This window comes from Colletes gigas, unplaced genomic scaffold, assembly GCF_013123115.1.
Source record: "Colletes gigas isolate AHSC1104 unplaced genomic scaffold, ASM1312311v1 Colletes_gigas_Sc00037, whole genome shotgun sequence".
Lineage (NCBI taxonomy): Eukaryota > Metazoa > Arthropoda > Insecta > Hymenoptera > Colletidae > Colletes > Colletes gigas.
The window spans coordinates 836,262-856,522 of record NW_025106666.1 but is presented as its reverse complement, the minus strand read 5'-3'; the positions used below and the strand labels follow the sequence as shown (position 1 = coordinate 856,522).

At 35.4% G+C, this 20,261-nt stretch overlaps 1 protein-coding gene across 1 annotated transcript in view; it reads left to right on the top strand.

The window, feature by feature from the left end:
• LOC122402502 (lachesin-like) overlaps positions 1 to 20,261 on the top strand; it is a 253,881-nt gene that overhangs the window by 165,686 nt on the left and 67,934 nt on the right. The window contains exon 2 of the mRNA XM_043405338.1: positions 19,706 to 19,800. Within this exon, the coding sequence (XP_043261273.1) occupies positions 19,706 to 19,800 (95 nt within the window). The remainder of the gene's footprint in view (positions 1 to 19,705; positions 19,801 to 20,261) is intronic.

Below are 20,261 nucleotides of genomic sequence, written 5' to 3'. Positions count from 1 at the left end.
TAACTTTAATTCCGATAATTGGAAACTCATTTCCACATAAACAAACTAATATTGTGAACGAATGATTTTCGTTATCCTGATTCATACAGTATTTAAAATTAAACGGTTCCGCCACGTATTTTCTATAGTAACATTTTATTTGAGATTTAAATTATTCGTGTTATTTCGTACATATTTCAGAAGTATTTATTTACAATAAGGTGGTCAGCTGTCAGCAGTAATCAATTTAATCAATTGTTGAGAGACGTTTGTTGCCTCAGAGACAGGTTTGAGATGATTTGAATGAAAAAATTAGGAGACAAATATTAATATTTATATTATATTTCCCAGTATACGATCTTCTTCGATAGAAAAGCGGAGTTACTCGTTTGCTTGAACCTCTGTGTCGTGTTTTGGTTCGGATAATCGAGGCTCTACCGTGCTTCTTATTTCGATATTGTTGTTCAAGGAGTAATATTCGAAACGAAGGCATTCTGTATCGGTCAACGAGCACAGTTGCGTTTCCTTCGCGGTTTGAAGAACATGATACGTCGGAAGGAAGCCAAAGTAATTGCAACCGCAAGATAATCTTCTCCATTTTTTTTTTTTACCTTCGCGTCCCCTTCGAGCATCGTCGTAGAAACTGCGTTCGTTATATTGCATTTGTATACGCGTATTGTGTTTCCTGACCATCCACTTTGCATAGACGGGAAAAACTTTGAGCGGGAAGCTCCCAACGTTCCGACGTATTGGATCGTTCGAAAAGTTCGCGGCGAAATTTGGTCGTTCTCAGTATATTTGTAGGAAAATAAATATTTTATAAGCATACAATTATACCAGCCATTTTCGATCTTCTTCAACGATGAACCCTTGTAAATTGTTTTCGGGATCATTTCTTTGATAAAAAATTTCCTCAATTGACCGAAATAGCTCAATATTCACGTAAAATTAATCTCACTCGCGGTCAGTTGCGAATTAAAAATAAAAATAATCATTTCGTCCGTTCGATAATTTTAACCGACGATTTAACTGCAAGTCATTTTTTGAACGCGTACTATTTAATTTTATTTCCGTCGATTTTAATACGGGAAAAGTGATTTTTCGTTATGTTGCTTTCAATCATGGATTTATTTAATGGTCGCCCGCGTCTGCTATAATGGAATTTTATAATTCGTATCGAGGAAAATATCTGTTAATAATGATAATTCTTTATGTATATTTAAAAAGAAAGATTTGACGAGGCAGAAATCGAAATTAAATTATACTTACGTTAACTTTGTTTTTCACACTGTTTCCGATACGAATATTGAGTATGAAACGAATGGTTCGATTTTCTAGTTGGATTCTGGTAGAAGAAAACGATTGACCGTTGGAATAATGAGACAGTATTTAAAATTAACGAATTGGTAGTTGGGAAACAGAAACGAAAGAATGTAAGGTATTATGGTTGGAAGAAAATCAATTTGCCGCTCGAGGGCACTGAGCTTGGCCACTTGGCCGTTCAATCTTCTATCTCTTTGCGCAAATCTGCAGGTACGTGCACTTTGTCTCTCGCATATAAAAGCAAGCTGACTTAACGTGAAAATAGAACACGTGTCCAGCGTGACGCACAGTAAGGGGAAGTGGCCTTGAACGTCGATTGACTTTGATCCTCACTATAGGCGCCATGATACTAACGACGAGACTCCTCTTTCGCAAATTTTTCCACGGTAAGGTTCTAGTCTATTCGTATAAAAGTCTCTAATCTCATTTGCATCACACAGAAAATAGATGCACGATGGAAATTCTCACTCAATTTCTACAATTTATTAAATATTTAAAATAGCCTCGTTATTAAATTTCTGCATTACGCGCGCGTAAATGTATTTATACAGAGAAAAAAGGAGTTGAATAAATTTTCCTTTTAATCGAGCAAATTGATTTTAAAAAAGTATTTTCAAAATAATAAAGAGACGAAAGTAAAATTTATCATTTTTCTCCATTTGGAATTCTTACTGTATTCTATTGCAAATGGTTTAAATATTTTAGTAATTATTATATAACTTCAGGTGGGTTAGATATCTCGATAGAAGTATTTTCTTTTTAGAAATTCGCCCTCCCAGAAATTGGCGTACAAAAATACCAATTAATTTGCATCGTGTTAAACACAACTGTTCCTAAAATATTTCTGCAAGGTTACGTATTAAATGTCGTAGTATAAACTCTTTTTAAAATATTCATCGAAGCTAGATACGAAGCTTCGTTCAGGGTGGAACGGATGAATATTCAAGAAAATCACGAAGCTGGTTACCGTCACCTTGTATGACACAATAGCCCGCAAGCAATTTCGCGTGTATAACTTTTGCGTTATGCATTGCATTCCTGAGAGTCGTATACCGATCTACATCGTCCCGAATAACGTTTATTACTTACGAGTTTACGTTATGAAATAATTAATTTTTTAAATCCGCAAACACAGCACCTCATACATCCTCTGTTCCAAAACTACTTAAAATTTTTAAAAAAACTAGCACTCTCGTCCATTAATTATTTATTTCATTAAAATTCTTGGATGGTGTTACCAAAAAAAATTCGTGAAAAAGGGGACTGTTTTGAATAAAATAGCTGAAGTATACAAAAATATTTATTTTGTTTTTTATTTGAAGTGAGTCAGTAAATAGGATTAATCTAGATATGTTAAAATTTTAGTACGCAAACTGCGTTTGATACGTATTGCAAAAATTAAATTATTCAAATTACAAAATATTTGATCTTACCAGGCATGAATTTTGCACGTAAAGCAACGAATTACCCAAATTACTCTAACCAATTTTGGATTGAACCATCAATGAGGGGTCCGTTTATATAGAATATTCGTTGCTTCGAGCATACGAGAATGTTCAAATTTTCAATTTCCAATAAATATTTCAAACCAAAACGAGAATCTACGTCATTTACTGCCAGCAGAATAATTAATTTTGAACTCACGATTTTCAGATTTAAATGAAAACTAACATTTTACACTTGTAAATTTTGGATTTTGTTCTGGCGAGTAAACACAAGAATTGTAAACGTATATTTTCCATTTGGTGTATTAAAAGAAAACGGTTCGAGTAAATATTACTCAGTTAGATTACAGCTGTATAAATAACAAAAGAATAATACCTCCCATGTGAAAACATTCGAGAAGTCACTTTTTTTTCCTAATATTTTCAAAAGAATTGGTAACACTGGTATATTTTCTTTCTATTAAAAAGTTACAAATGGTGGTCTATAAACATGTCCATTACGAAAGTGTTTGTATCGCAGACATTTTCATTGTAAAAAAAACCCTTAAAAACGACAAAGTCATTTCATGGTTTTATATAACTGTAGGACCTTTTAATAAAATCGATACACGACTAAGGCCACGATATATCAGTGAAACGTTTTTGTGTGAGGTAATCGGAACTCAATATCGCGATGGTCGAGGTACCAATATTGAACCTGAGCAGCGGGGATCATCTCCAATTTTCAATTAGCGATATTTCGAAAATAGTGACTTTGGAAGTCAAATAAATGGTCCCTAAAACTCTTTCCTTATTTAATTAGATAATATTTTTTCCATAACCATATTTAATATATTTCTTAATAGGAACTCGAATAGAAAACATCGGGAATTAAGATCGAAATAAAAGGTAAATCTATACATTTTATTTGCGATTGAAAGAACTCTAGTTCTCTTCGAGATTAGTCAAACTGAGTGATTACTTTCGGAAGAATGTCAAATTCGATTTTAATGAATATTGAACGACCACTAATTATTCTAATTATTTAGTTTCACTATATTTTTAGAGCTAACCTGAGAAAATAAAATAAAAATATTCCAGCAATTAATAATGATTTGAAACTAGATTGATAAAAATCTGTCTCGCTCGAAACTGATATTTTTCTCGCTTTGTTTCGACTCTGTTCGTTAGAAATATTCGAAAGGTTTCGTACGAATTCGTCGAACAGTATTAAATGCTTTTGTTCCACAGATATAGATATAAACTAAACCAGTCTATATCAGTTCTCCGTAAGCTGGTGCATCTCTTTTCCTAATATCTGAAATAAAAATTGACACGGTCCACTGGACTGAAGTTCAAACATCAACGTATCCAATTAATTGCTTCAACGAAGTGTGCATTTTCAATCAATACGTTGTTTACTCAATTATCTATTGGGTTCTTCGGAAAGTAGTTTCGTTTTCTTACCAACGGAGATGTTTATTGTATTTTTAGTCAGCTAACTTTATTCTAAACAGTATTTTCATTATATATTTTCACAGATGACACTTCAAGGCTTGTTTGTTTCTGTGCAATTGTGTTACTTTGGTGTCCCGTCAAATATGGAATATTTTTTGCTTTAACTATTTTTGCTAAACATATTTTGCTTTTTTATTATCGAAAAGGTAAGAATGCTGTTCAAGCAAGAATAAAATTGTGTGACGCGTATGGAGAAGATGCTTTAACAGGTAGTTGCAAAACTCGTTTCCAAAATTTAATTCCTGCAATTTTGATATCGAAGGTGGCCCACGTTCTGAAAGGTCAGTTAAAGCCGACAAAAGCGAAATGAAGGTATTGGTTGTAGCAAACCGACGAATAACAACACGAGAAATTGTTAAGAGGTTAAATTTGTCAAATTCGACCGTTTGTGATGATATGAAACAACTTGGTTTCGTTTCAAAGCTTCACATTTGGGTTCCACCATGATAATGCCAGACCTCACGCAAGTTTAGCAACTCGTCAGAAGCTACTGCAGTTTGGATAGGATGTGCTAACACACCCACCATACTCCCCAGATCCGACACCATCGGATTATTGCTTGTTCCGGTCTTTAAAAAAATTTCTTAAACGATAAAACATTTGCTTAAAGCGACGATGTCAAAAATTACTTGCATCAGTTTTTTATAAATAAAGGTCAGAAATTTTATGAGCATGAAGTCATACTACTACCAAGAAGACGGCAAAAGATGTTGAACCAAAATTACCAGTACACAATTCAATAAAATATTTACATATTATAAGAAAATTGTTCCTTTTCGCGAAGGAGAAAAACGAAATTACTTTCCGAACAACCCAATAATATCCAGTCTGTTGCCATTTAGAACCGGTGTTTAAAGCTTGGAAAAATTCGGAGACATTGAAAACAAGAGAAATTGGTTTACGATACTTGAACGAATTGAATTTCAATGGAATATTATCGACGATTATGCGATAAATTTTTCAGTGGCGTACAGTAGACCTGACCTTCCGAGCTAGAATCGTTTTATTTGCACGAGACCGAGACCGAGACCGAGTATAGAGCATGTTTTGTAGAAAATTCTTAATATAATGGAAGGCCATATTTTACTAGTACGATACGAGATAATACTTTGTATACAACGTAGGTGTAATAACCTGTCAACTACTGGGAGGATGGCGCGAAGTATAACGTTCAGCATAGCAGGTGTACGACGAGCTGCCTTATAGCTCTTTAACAGTAATGCCCAACGCACGTGTTATAGCATCTCATAAGTTTATGGCCTTACGTTTCGAATTTGTTCACACTCCCGCTCTATATTCCCTTCGTTCCTTCGAACCAACTTTTTTTTATAGTGACGCAATTCGGTTCGACGCACACCTATGTTAAAAAAATACACGCTTGACTTTCGATCCTCTCAAATTCCATTAGGTGTACAAATGAATAATCCAATTTTTTCAGCCACATTCATTGTTTATTTTAAAAGAAAGTAAATTGAATTGTTTAATCAAAGTATTCGCCGTTACTTTCTATAACTTTAAGCCTTCTTTCAGACAGCTCACCAATTCCATCTCGGAAAAATTTTATGTTTTTGGTCCCGATAGAGTCGTCAAGCCATTTTCGGATAACATCCAATGATTGGAAATGCATATCGGATAAGGCGTGTTGCATCGACCGAAACAGGTGATAATCAGATGGAGCAATGTCTGGTGAATACGCCGGGTGCTGCAAGACGTCCCAGTCAAGACTCATTGTGGTGTCTTTTGTATGGGAAGCAATATGTGGCCTGGCGTTGTCATGCAACAATTTCACTGGACGTTCTCCTTTGCCAGTATACGTACGTTTTCGTTCCAATGCTTGACTCAAGTAGATTAATTGACGTTGGTAGCAGTCTGCAGTAACTGTTTTACCCGGTTCCAACAATTCATAATAAACCACGCCTTTGATATCCCACTAAATGCAGAGAAGAACCTTCTTTCCGAAGCGATTGGGTTTTGCAATCAATGTTGATGCTTCATCGGGATTGGCCCATGACATTCTGCGTTTCAGATTGTCATAGAGTATCCACTTCTCATTGCCTGTAACGATTTTCCACAAGAAAGACTTTCGACGCTGCTTATTGAGAAGAGAAAGACACGCTGCCACTCGTTCATTTTTGTTGGTTGCAGTGAGTTTATGCAGAACCTATTTTCCTTCTTCCTGGATCTTTCCCATCTCATGTAGGCGGTTGGAAATCGTTTGCTGGGTTAGTCCTAACTGTTCTGCAAGTTCTTTTTGCGTTTGGGCCTCATTCTCAGCGAGCAGTTGTTCCAAATCATCGTTGTTGCACTTCCGAGGACCTCCAGGGCGTTGTTTGTCGATTAGACTCAAATTACCGCTTTTAATCCGCTTAAACCAAAATGCGCACACATCATACGATGCAACACCTTCACCGAGAAAGGAACAAATCAATTCGCATGCTATTGCAGCATTTTTCCCTTGTTGGAATTCGTAAAGAATGCAGTGTCGGATATGCACCTTATCTGTTGCCATTTTTGACTCTACTAAATTGAATACTTTTGATGGTTATGTTGGGCCTCTCGCTAAACTATCTTTTGTTTTAACTAGTTATATATCAACACTATATGACCGCAAAAGAGCGGGCAAATCTATTGACTTTAAATTTGATTTTATAACTGCTTAAGATAATTTTGATTATTCATTTCTACACCTAATATTTAATCAGATTCAGATACAGAAAGAGTAATTAGAACAGAATTTTGGAATAAAAGGATATAAAGTGGGAGTTGGAAATGAACGTGGTACTTTAATTTTCTAAATATAAATTTCAACTTTAGTAACAAAATTGGAATTTATTCCGTATATTATTTGATATTATAATTGAAATAAGGGACTCATCACAATTACATCTGTGTTACCTATAATTTTCTTCGTAATACAAATTACAGTGTTTGCAAATTTAACGATTATGCCAATTGTTTTCACGATTTTTAAATTCTTTAGATATTTCAACGTACTTCAATTATTATTGTGTTCGAAAATGTAGAACAAACTGTTACCCACGAGACAGGGGCAAAATTTCGTTCCAAATTTAACTTTTCTGAAAATCAATGTCAATATATTTCATGTAAAACAATAATGATTTCATATAAACGATTTCTACAGAATTCTACATACAGAGAACAGTTTATTGCAATCGGGAATGTAGAACAAACTATTGTATCAATAAAATTTTATTTTAAATTTAATTGCAAACGATTTCTGCTGGATTCTACATGCAGAAAACAATTTATTGCAATTAAAAACATACAACAATTAACCAGTATTGGCAAAATTTCATTTTAAATTTGACTTTCTAATAAATTAAACACTGTATTAAACACAGAATAATATTGATCAATAACTGTCATGCAGTAGAATTAAGGGTCATTTCCTTTAATAATTCGATCGATAGTTAATTGAAAATGGTCTGTGTAGGCTTCAAATGTGTACTTGAAATTATTATTATTCGAATATGCTCGGAAGTAACAAATTTAAGTCTCCGAGAGTATCTCGAACAGGACAAATATGGATCTACTTATTGCATAGCGTTGCTCTTTCCATGTAACTCGAGATACCATTGTCGATGTGAAAATTTTATCAATTTGCAGTTATTGATTCTGAAAGCGTTCACGCTACGAGCACTTCCATCTTCTTCACTTCTTTTCTTTTTACCTTCCTTTGCTCCGAACAGCCACGAGAATAACGATGTCTAAAAGTCTCTATAACCATATAACCGTCTCCTTTTTTCTACCGAAACTGTCACGGAGCAAAGTTTATTGTCCGTTTTCCTGACTTTCACTACCGGTACTCTAAGAAAATATCATTTCCAGTATCTTGTTCATGTTTCGTACTTTGGTATACGGTCCCCTTATTATTTTATTTTCACCCTACGACCTGCGAGCATCGAAAGTATCGCACGCCAGAAAAATTCCGAAAAACCATTAAACTCTATCGCGTTCCTTTTTCCGATTCTTCGGTTCAAGACAATAAATTGTGGTGTAAGCGATAAAAGAAATAATAAAAAACAAATTTTTTGTCTATTTTTAAAATTGCCATTTCTTGCCAAGCGAGTACCCAGTGACTTTTGATTGAAATATTTTTTGTCAGGTTTCGTTGAAACTGTTTAGAAAATTGTGGGAACCCTATTACGGTTTCTTATTATTATTACACATATGGGAATATGATTTTTCACTGAGGAGCTAGAAAAATTAATTCTCAAAATTGGATGTTAAAGAAAATAAATCTTGATAGGGCTCTTCTTGAATTTTCACAAGGTTGTAAAAATGAGTTCTATGAGAAATTGTAATGCGTTGATCTTCGAAAGGATCAACGATCTACAAGATTAGAGTCCTTCTGGGAATGTTTGATTTGGTATCAAATCTGTAGTATACTGTGTGTTTAAATTAAAAATAATACTCGTTGCAGGATTAAAAGGTAAAATTAGGTAGTAAGATAGAGGGGGAGAACTAATCATAGGTAGCTACTGATGTATTTGCCACGCAAATAATAATTACCGCATGCAATTAAGAGGATCCTTACCAGACGAAGATGTTGGTAGGGTTGGTGATAGTCTGGGAACTTCTCCTTGCAACGAGGCATCGAAACGGATGGTTTGGTAGTGGATGAAGAGATTTCGACTTGGTTACACTCGATCTTATTACTCTACGTCAGAATTGCAAGTCTTCCGTAAAATTTGAGTTAGCCTCGTTACTCGGCGAACGTGTTTCGAGGTCTGCTGTGATTTTCTCTGTAATCAACATATGAGCGAATGCCCAACTGAAAAGATAACGGGACAACAAGCTTCTCAAATTCGATTCAATATTAATTTTTACTATATCTTTTTAATATGCTAAAAATGGAAAAGGTAATTTCGACTTTTAAGTTCTGTCATTTTTTTTATTTATCTTTAATAAGAATTTTTTTAGAAACTAGCGCGTCATAGGGGGGGGGGGGTTGACGGTCAGTATAATAATATACAGAAATATTTATGTTGTCGTATCTTTCTATAATAAAATTCGAATTTATAAATTGTCACTTGAAAGCGGAGACGCTGTAACTAGAAAGCGATCAGTTAGCATCTGCTAGCGAAATAAGTTTCGTAGGAAAGAAACGTTCCTTTTTGTCGATGAAAACGGCCATTAAAGATGCAACCGTTTTCTCGAGTTCGCGTTGTAAGAAACTCGACGATACTAATGCTATGATAACGAATCATGAGAGAAAATAAAAACGAACAAGACTGATGGGAGTTAAATAATCGAATTTGAAAAGAGTCGTTTGATATGGTTATCGAGTGAGCCCTTGAACAATTTATTTATACCATGCAAAATTTCGTCCGTAATATTAACTATGAATCTGTTTTGACTTGTTTTTTTTTTATTTTTATTTCAATAGCGTGTCACGAATCTCAAATATTGTAAAACATTTGAAGGGGCAATTTCCTCGTGCCGGGGCAAGTTTTTTATTTTTCGCAAATATTGTCAAACACATCGATACCAGCTTTGGTTCTCTTTCTTCTTTTTTTTTTTTTATAAAAACGAATCATCAATTTGCTTTATTTTCCTGTTCCACTTGGACTGTAAACTGTATGGAACTAATGGTCGGTTCAGTTTTATTCCTTTTGCTCTGTTTCGAAAAATTTACCCCTCCCCTCGTATGAGTGGCGGAAATTCTCATCTGGCAAAATTCTTATTAATTACATTTATGTTTCTCATAAACAGAAAACGACGTGTTTCTGTGAAAATTGATTCGGGAGACTTTGGAATTATAATAGCCAGATTGTTACAAAAAAAATCAGGAAAATATTTTTAATTTTGTCCGAGTATTGTAGCTCGTTCGAAACATAAAACCATTTTCGCTGGAGTAGAATTTCAGATTGAAGAGATGAAACCACCATTGAAAAAATGCAGATTTTTTCGTCCACGCAGAGCATTCACATAACGATGACGGATGTGGTGAAAAAAATTTTACACAAAAGTCCAATCCCTTTCATTATTTACGATCAAAGATTAGAAAATGTCGACGTAATAAAAAACCAGCATCTTCGATTTCAAAAACCCTAACTGTTGGAATAAAAATAAAGAAAAGTACGACATTTAAAAATAATTTCGCGTTCGATCGTAAAAGTTTTCGAGATTTCGGGGGAGTAGACGAGCAGCCAAGGACATTAATGGCGTACGGGAGTTCCTGAGCTCGGTAAAAAGCAAGGTGGGTGGGGGTAGAAAAACGAAATTCCGCGTGGGCCGCGTAATCGATTCGAAATCACCGACCAGAAATATTGTTCGATTACCCGTTAATGATTTCGGTTTTACGCGGGAAATTCCCTCGAATAGAAGCTTCATTCCTGAACTTTAACCGCGCTGCGCCCTCCCTTAAACTGTTAAAGGCACATCGGCCGGAAAGGAATTCCAGGAAAGAGCGATTTCCCTCGATATGAAAATCGTTCGACCGAGTGTGAGTCGTTGGGCGGAAAATATAATGTATTGTACGGGGCAAACAGGGGAGGCGCGGGGCGTGTAACATATCGTACGTAATATTCGACGTACATGTCAGCACACAACCGTACGGTGAACCGGATGCGTCGTGTGTGCAATCGTGCACACACTATGTCAGAAAAATCGAAGGAAAACGCAGAGATTCGTTTAATTCCGTTACGGAAGATTTCACTGGGACGCCAGTATCAGCCAACAAAATTTCAGACGCTTCGATGGTCATTCGTGGCTCCTTCCACATTAATATGACCGATGGATTATTCTATGTTCGATACTCTTCGCTAAAACTATACTTTTCCATAGTCGTTTATCCTTTGTTTTAGGGTAAATCCTTTCTTTCTTTAAATGTTTTCAAATTTAATTCAAACGAATTGTTGGATTAATTAGCTCAATATGTACACGTATATCTTGATACTCAAGATAAAAATCCATGTCAAAAGATTCTGAATATCTCAGTTTTTTTAACTTGATCAGGGCCTCGAAATGTTAGACTGTAAAGAAAAATTTATCCACATCGACAGTTTCTAGATAGATCGTGCTGATTTCCCGATTTGTCAAGGGTTGAAATTTTTCATAGTGAATTGAAATTTATTCAAATTGACAAATAGCATTGAATAAAACAAGGTTTAAAATTTGAATCAGAATCCTTGAATTTGAATAATTTGGAGATAATCGAGCTCCAACGATATTAATTTAAAAGAATTTATTTTCTATGATTAATTTGACCGGATGTGGGTTGAAAAATAGCGTTGGAATCGTATTCGAAGGATTTATTATTACATCCAATTTACATTAGGATCGAGTATTTGCAGAACGATCGATTTATTCGAGACACGCGTCGGCATCTGTAATTTAAGGAGTCATAGGAGAATTTTGAGGCACGTTTTCTTCGAGAATGGAATGGAGATGTTGGAAGGTGCACGAAACGCTGATTTTCTAGTGCTTTTCGAATCGGATTACTAAACTTGAAAAGGGCTTCTGTCACGAACAAGGTGACAGCACCTTGAAAACCCAAGTGGCCAAAATAAATAGACCGACACGGACCGGGGAACGTGAGGTCGTTTCTGGTGCATGAAAGTGTAAACCCGGGTAACAAAGCGTGTCTAGGCACGAAATGCAATCTGTTACAAGTATCACATGCTGCTTCTTTGCCAACACATCCTGCCAGCAATAAACAACGAACGTGGCGACAAGTGATATCGCTTATACTGCCGTTCTTTTGCATACGACGCGATACTTGGAATAATTAATCCGTACAACACTCCGGTATTTCCAAACTTTGCATCCTCGGAAATTATTAACAAATCTTCGTTTCCTTCCTACGATATTTCTATTTTCAATTATTCGGTTACTGGTTTCTATATTCCCTGGTAAACCTTGTCTTGAAACAATCGAATAGCCCGTACGGAATGTTTAATATCTACTTCAAGGTTGCTCCAGGATTTGTATATTGTAAATCGTATTTTAAAAGAATAGTTTTAAATAGAATTTTATACGATAAGGTTTCTTCAGGATTTATACTTTCTAATTATACTTATTCCTATCGCAGTTTTATGCATATCAATCTCGACCACAAGGTGTCTTTCGAACGGTGGAAATAATTTTTAAATATTTTGTAATGCGATAAAGAATATGATCACATTTAGAAAATAATTTAAATAGAAAAGAATTTATATAAATTGAAAATGAGTCTATCGATGTTTGTATGTAGACAGAAACGGAAATAATTGTTAGAAAAAATATTTTTATTAAGCAAGAGAAAAGAATGAAAATTAGAAAATATTTTGAATTAAAATTTTTAAGGATGTCTATTTGATTTCCGATCATAGTTTAAATCGAAAAATAAAACTAGTTTACCAGCTTCGATTAAAATATTACTAACAGAACTTGTATAAAAAAATTCAGTCTTTCGTTATAGATTATTTGAAGCTTCTTTGAGTTTATTGATTCGGTTGAATTGTAATTATTTTTGCGATAGGATTACTGGATCGAGGCTCTAATAACTTGACAAACTGGTAGAATTTCGATTTTGCACATATTCGAGACGATCCACCGTGAAAATGAATCTCGTAAAGCTAGCCAAAAACCAAAATTCTTGTTCACCAGAATCGAAATCCTATTGGACGCAAAGGAGATTACTTAGGCGTCTATCGTTATAGCGATATCATAACAGAGGCGCGGTGAAGCTTTTTTCTTATTCAATTAGTCCAGTACGATGCTTAAAATATTTTATAAGCTAGCTTTATCGGAGCATAACATTTGTTAATGTTAAGTAAACAAGTTTGACGATTTCTCTGAGTTTCGTAGGATAATATAATATTAACTTTACAGTAGAACTTTGTTTCCGGGCATTTTTGATGCAACGAACGAACGTTATAAGGTTACATTGTTCATTAACATTGTTTCCTCTTCAATTTTATTCGTTCCTTAAACTGGAATGGTCCAAAGTCCGTGATAATTCGCAATTGGACTAATAATAATAGTAAAACCAAGTCTCTTATTTTACTGTGTTTTATCTTTGGGTGCGATTCGAGAGGCTCAATTTTGAGGCAGCAACAAAAAGTCCACGAGTTAAACAAACGAAGGAATAATTATCAAGAAGCGACTACAATCGCTGTTAAAATTATTCGCCAAAACAAACCTGCGATTTCCCGGGAGGATATCGGCAGAAACAGATAGTTTGAAACACAGGGCATCTGTTATCTGCCTTTCACGCATGTATAATTCTTTTCAATTCGTTTCGAATTATTTCCTATTAATCGACACCGAATAACGCTATTCAGGGACAGTTCACCGGTTGTTCGCGACACTGACCAACAAATAAAAACGTTTTTTCTGTTTAATAATATCCTCCGCACGACGCAAAAAAAAAATGTACAATTTTCATTACGAGAAAATGCCAGCAATTCGGTCTTAAAACATAGAGTCTGGCGATTATACGTTTATATAAGTTGTTTAAAAATGGCCCTCGATGCTTTTTAAAATATCTTTCTGACACTTTTGAGCGTAGAAACAATTTAGAAAAATCGTCGAAACGGTTTTCGATTCGTCAGATTGGGAAAATAGTGACGCTGGAGTGCCCTAATTTGTCAGTGTCGCGGCTAATTACGGGCACTCGATGGCAGAGATGGGCTGAATTCGAATAACGGATGACGAATAAAGTCTCTGTATAATTATTTCACCGTATAGTTCAGATCACAATTTTTACTCTACAAATCAAAAGTTAATCTTCCATCACAGAATTATCATTATTAAATATAATTTGTCCACACTACTGATAATACAACTAATAAAAATTCAGCCCACAGTTATATTTATAATTATAGTTGAGAAAGAAGATCATGCAATTCCATATCACAGTGAAAATTAGCGAGGAAGAAGAAGCAATATTTCTCGTGGAAATCGGTTGTGCGACAATCGTGTCCCCGTTTACATTTATTCGAGAATAAATCTGTTTGCAAGGGAGAATTCCTGGTAGACTCGTATCTCCCTCGATATCCATGTCACGTGCATTTTTCTGCTCGATCGTTTCATTCAATTTCTCCTTCGATAAACTCGGCCGGGCGTCGTCGCCTTCTTTCGCCGCCGTTAAACCTTCGTTTGCTTCCCTGTATCGCGACAACACCCCCGCGCCTTTCACCCCCAACATTTATCTTCCTTCCTCGTAACTTCGCAGCTACGTCCCTCTTCACATTTCCATTACGACAAGGACCTTAGTACCCACGAGGACACGGCATATTGCATAATAATGAGCCATAAACAGCACAACACGCGGACGCTTTATTTCACCATTTCTGGAGTCTGAAATATTTCGACCCTCTGAAATCACTTCGCGCCCGCTTCCAGTAACTTTCCCCCTCCAAACCCTGCCTCCACGACCCCCCCCCCATCCGCAACAGACTTAATGCGCGAACTGGTAACTCGTTCGAAACTCGTTCCGTCCGGAGAATATTTCGGGAATATACGTAAATAAATAGTCTCCCCAATAAGAATAGAACTTTTGATCGTCGGGGCCGCCATTCTTGTCATTCGCGTGACATTTGTACTTGATACGGCCTCACGTGTCATCGTGAAGTGACATACACACGCGTTCGGCATTATTAAAGTTCTTCGTTCGATTTGTGGGGAATAGAATTCATAATTCGTCGTTTTATGAAAGAATTCGAAGCCACTAAATTGCTTTTCATCAGACATTCATTAAAAGTGAGGCACACAAATTCGAGAACAGAAAATATAATTTAGGACGAAGGTATCCAATATGGCCCAGCAAAAGTTAAATTATTTTTAATTTGTAAGCGAGAAAAGTATTAATTAAAATTTTTTTTGATGAATTTCTTTCGTCACGATTATGTTTAAGAAGTATTTGAGAATCCATGCTATCTGGAAATCGTTTAGAAGCCACGACGGAAGTATTCCTTGAGTCACCGAGCGAGCAAAAAGAAAAGCTAATTAACGAATTAATCTGAAAATTTTTATTCGTTGTTCGGGAAATTCGCCCAAGTTCGGTGACTAATCGCGAGCAGAGAACGGAAGGAGAGGATACGGGAGAAAATGTTCCTCCATTATCGTGTGCCATGCCGCGAGATTGGACGAAGTGAGAGCCGAAGAAGAAAATATTTCTCGACTACGGGGATCGAGCAATGCATATTTACCAGCATCCGGCGTAAAAAGTTGGAGATACTGTCGTCATAAATAGGGATGTAAGTACCCGCGAGACTAAGCAGACGAAACTCTTATTATTTTGCCGCGTTATAAAGGGTCGGGGAAGCCCGACGACCGTCGTTTTCTGTGATTTCTGCTCGTTCGCGGGGAAAATAATTCCGCAGAGGCGCGAAAATCTGATTCCCTCGCGTTTTCTTCGCCCTAAGATTCTCGATTTCTATGTTATCTGCTTCTGATTTATTTTACCAGCTGACACGCGAGTCGCCGTATTATCAGCTCCTCGGAACGTTTCTTTTGTTTAATCGCCTTTACAGCCACGCAAATTTCGCGAATATTCGCGCGTGGGACTTTATTTGATCGCGTGCCATTAGTTCTCCTTTTGATTCGATCGTGAATCGTCGTTGTTTCTATTTGATAAATACTAAAACTTCATTCAAAGGAAGTTGCAAGCCAAATATACAGGGTGTTCGACCACCCCTGGGAAAAATTTTAATGGAAGATTCTAGAAGCAAAAATAAGACGAAAATCGAGAATATCAATTTCTGGACTGAGGCTTCGTTAAAAAGTTATTAAAAAATTAAATTAAAAAATTTCAAACCATTTTGAAAAAATTATTTTTGGTTGCGGGACTCAATTACAAACATTTTTTATGAATACATATACCCCTGAAATCCTTACCACTTTCGAGAAAAAAATTCAAGTAGGTACTGAAATTTTTAGACGAAATTAAAAAATTTCAAATCAAACTAAAAAAATTATATTTAATTCTAGCGGTCAATTACAATTATTTTTAGTCATTAGACATACCCCGAAATTCTACGCGCTTTCGAGAAAAAAATTCTTTGCCGAAAATATAATATGTGGTTAAAAATGTTTACCCGAAATTTCATGCGCATCTTCAAAACGCCATAACTCCTGAATGCAATCGACTCGTATTTTATCGAAGAATATGTAGAAATACCAAAACTATTCGAAAAGTTGTTCCTTGACACCTTAAAGTGAGAAAAACCCTCTAAAACTGTAGTAAAGGTATCTCTTTGAAATTTTTTTCTGAAACAGAGCCCATGGGTAGCTACAAAAAAGTATTGGGAAACTTTTGTGTAGACCGTCAAACAAATGTATTTGAAATGAAAAGCTAATTTTTAAGAAAAATCGACTGGGGGTGTGCTGAAATTTTTCGGCGGAAAAAAAAATTTCAAATCGTTCTTAACAAATTATTTCTGGTTGCGGGGGTCAATTACAATCATTTTTGGTGGCTAGACCTACCCTCGAAATCCTACCCACTTTCTAGAAAACAATTCAGTACGGGCGGAAATTTAAACATTAATAACTTTTTAACGAAGCCTCCATCAATAAATTAGTATTCTTGATTTTCGTCTTATGTTGGTCTCTAGAATCTCTCACTAAAATTTTTCCCAAGGGTGGCGATACACCCTGTATAATTATAAGAATTAATAAAAGATTAGACTTGTGACAAGAAAGTCATTTTATAGAATAGAAGCATAAAATTAATTTAATAATTGACTCTGCAAGAAAAACGCATAAGTTGTACAATTCTTGAGAATAAATTTTACCAACATAAAAATAACCAACACAAAAATATTGGACTCTCTGACTCACGTATTATCAATGCGTCCAACATATTATTTCCCTTCAAAAACCATAAAAAATTCATCGAATGAAGTTTCCTCTATCCCTAACAGTGTTCAAGATGGCATTAGAGGGTGGAACTTTTAAGGGTAGTTTGGTTCCTTAAACTTTGTTACCACGGTTAAAAAAAGAAGTATATGTATCTGTTTCAGAATAACCTGTGAAAGCGTTAATTTAACTGATTTCGCATTTCTCCACTTCGCTCACATCCTTAAATTTTATCTTTTTAAGATAATAAAGTAATGAAACATATAAGTATTTTTCACCTCTAAAACGGTGAGATTAAATAAATAAACGTTTAATTGTACCTAACGTTTAGAAAACATCACCCTTAAAGAAACGTTTGCGCCCTTTGTGCTCTCGCGCGCAAAAGGAAGCACTCTGAAGCTTTTTTCGTATGTAATATGCGTGCGAGTGGCATACAGCTTTTTCTGTAAAATGCATTCATGGTCTCGCCAAAAGGGTACGCATAACCGGAAACAGTTGTTACGAAAATGTGTCATAGACAAACATTATTCGAAACGAATACGCTTCGGATCTTTTATTTATTTTTTACTTTGATACACCTTTCGAGTGCATGGTTTTAAAATAACGTAAACGGCTTTGTTTATTGACGGCGGTTCAAGCAACGTTTACAATATCCGTGTGTTATTTTTATTGTTATCTCGAAAAATAATTGCAAAACCCCGACAAACCCAAAGCTTCGTGGAATTAAAACGTTGAAAATACATTTACTGTTTGTTAACGTCGTTCGGGGTTCCCTGGCATCCTTAGTCGAACATTCTTCCTGTTTATGCAATTAATTATGCTAAGATTTGATTTATTAAGGAGAATATCAGACGGACTCAAACATTCATGAATTATTCCGTGAACTTTCTTCTCGAATCAGGGAGAAAATTTCCACAAACAGAAATTAAACGGTAATTTGTATTCCTTGTGACTATGCTTTTTCTTCCTTTTATTTTTCTGTGTACCGCGACAGGATATAACGGAGAAAAAATTATGTGGATCCGGTTTTAGAATTACGAGACATTATTTATTTAATTCGAGCACGGTAAATTAAACACGTTAAAATAGAACTTCCTTTTAAATTCGTTAAAATTATAAATTTAGTGAAATAATGAAGCCAAAAAAAAAAAAGTTTATGTTCAGTTTCCCAACAACAGCCTGTTAAAATTACGATCCGGATAAAAGGCTGTCGGGTATAAAATATAAAAATTTCCACCCTCAGTTTGTGTTTCGAGAAAGTCAATATTTTAATTTGACTTTGTTTCCCCAACAGGGATCAGCGTCGATTATTTGGATAAAGATCGTACACGCTGACCACTGTAATCGAGTAACGCGCGAACCTAAGTGCGTTTTCTGACCCGTTTGGGTCACGCATTAGCGGAGGGTCGAAGATCATTCCCGAAGGTGAATGCACGGTCAGTTACACGGAGATTATTTGCGGAGAACATAAAACAGTGAAGGGTGTCGTTAAGGGCAGAGAAAGGAGAAAAGCTACGGGCACGTATAACACACAGAACGTAGATGGCTTAGTAATGGGAGCATAGGGGAACCATAATTCCATCGTACGTGCCTATCCATCGAGGGTGCATACGGTGAGGGGGAGCAGCTCTCGCGGGAAATGCGAGCGTATTAAGAGTCTCGATTTAGGCGGGTTTGATGGATCGGCTGCCACGAAATGGTTACCAACGCCGCCATCATTTTAGGCTCCTGGTCTCGAAAAATAATTCGGTTCTACGATTTTTCTCTTCTATTTCTTATTCTTTTCTCCCAATCCATCAAAAGCATATCTATCGTACGTGACTTTAAAAATGACGGGGGCAGACAAATTCATAATTTTAGTTCCTTAAATATTCCAATAGAAATCGTGAATAATTTTTGGTAAACATAAAGTCATAGGTTTGAGCAATTTTTAAATTGAAAATTTAGAACCTGCTTAATTTAATAATCCTACTGTTAACGAAAAAATCTCTTATAGAATAAAGAAGAATTTGAAATATACGACATCTCATTTACAAGTAATGGTAACCAAAGTCGTTAGAAATTAAATTACAAATTTTTGAATGTTAAAATTTGTTTATGCATGCAATGTCTACGAAACGAGAATGGAACGTCGATTTTATTACATGAGACTGGTTAATTCGAGGATTACAGCCGAACAAACTCTACTTTGCTAAATGTGCCCACGTGAAATCTGTTAAGATTCAACTGGAGTCACGTGATTAATTAAAGCGAATTATTCGAAGCGAAAGGAAACCGCAATAGATTGAACTGGATGCATGGACACAGTTTTCGATTCAATCGGCAGCTCGGTGCTTAATCAGAAAGCTTCCATCTATACGTTAATGCAAACGAATATATCAGTTAGACAACTAGAATTGTCAAGTTACTTAGAAGAACCATTAATCCAAGATTTTATGTTTCACCTCGCAAAGGAAACTGTTACAGTATTTGTACTTGAGTTGAACGGATTACCAACGAAATATTATTAAAAAAGATACAATTTTTATCGAGAATAATATATTAACGAAAAAGTGGAGTACTTAGAGTTTATTTAAAGAAGATCTTTGCTTCTTGGGAAGATAATGAAAGATGACCCCTTTAAACATTAATGGTTTTGTTTTTCTTGTTCCTAGATCCAAATTTCAAGGAACCCATCGCCAACGTAACTGCGCCAGTCGGAAGGGAAACGATTTTAGCTTGCATGGTTCAAGATTTAGGTGCATACAAAGTGAGTCACTATAAATAATAAATCGCTAACCTACTAATATACTTATTCCTCATTTGATATACTTCAATCGAAATATTAGAAGAGGATTTCATCGTTCCGTACTGTGATTAAAAATTTTTTAAAGCAAGGTTAACCAACTTACTTAATTTTATAACAGAAAGTTTACAAGTCGTTCTAAAAATTGTCACAGTTATTCTGATTCTGTGTATTCGTACTAACTTTACAAAAGAATTAGAACACCCATGTATATAGTATTTGCATACATTTCGTAATTGCAAATACTTGCAGTCGTTTCGAGTCCATAGTTTTCAATTTTGTTCTCACTTTAGGAGAAACCATTATCTCGGATCGTTCGAAAAATAATTCGATCAAAAATAATTTTCGAATCGAACATTGCGTGTGCAAATATTTTACAACACTTACCGAGAAGTTCTTTCTCGTTGCACGCACATTTTTATAAC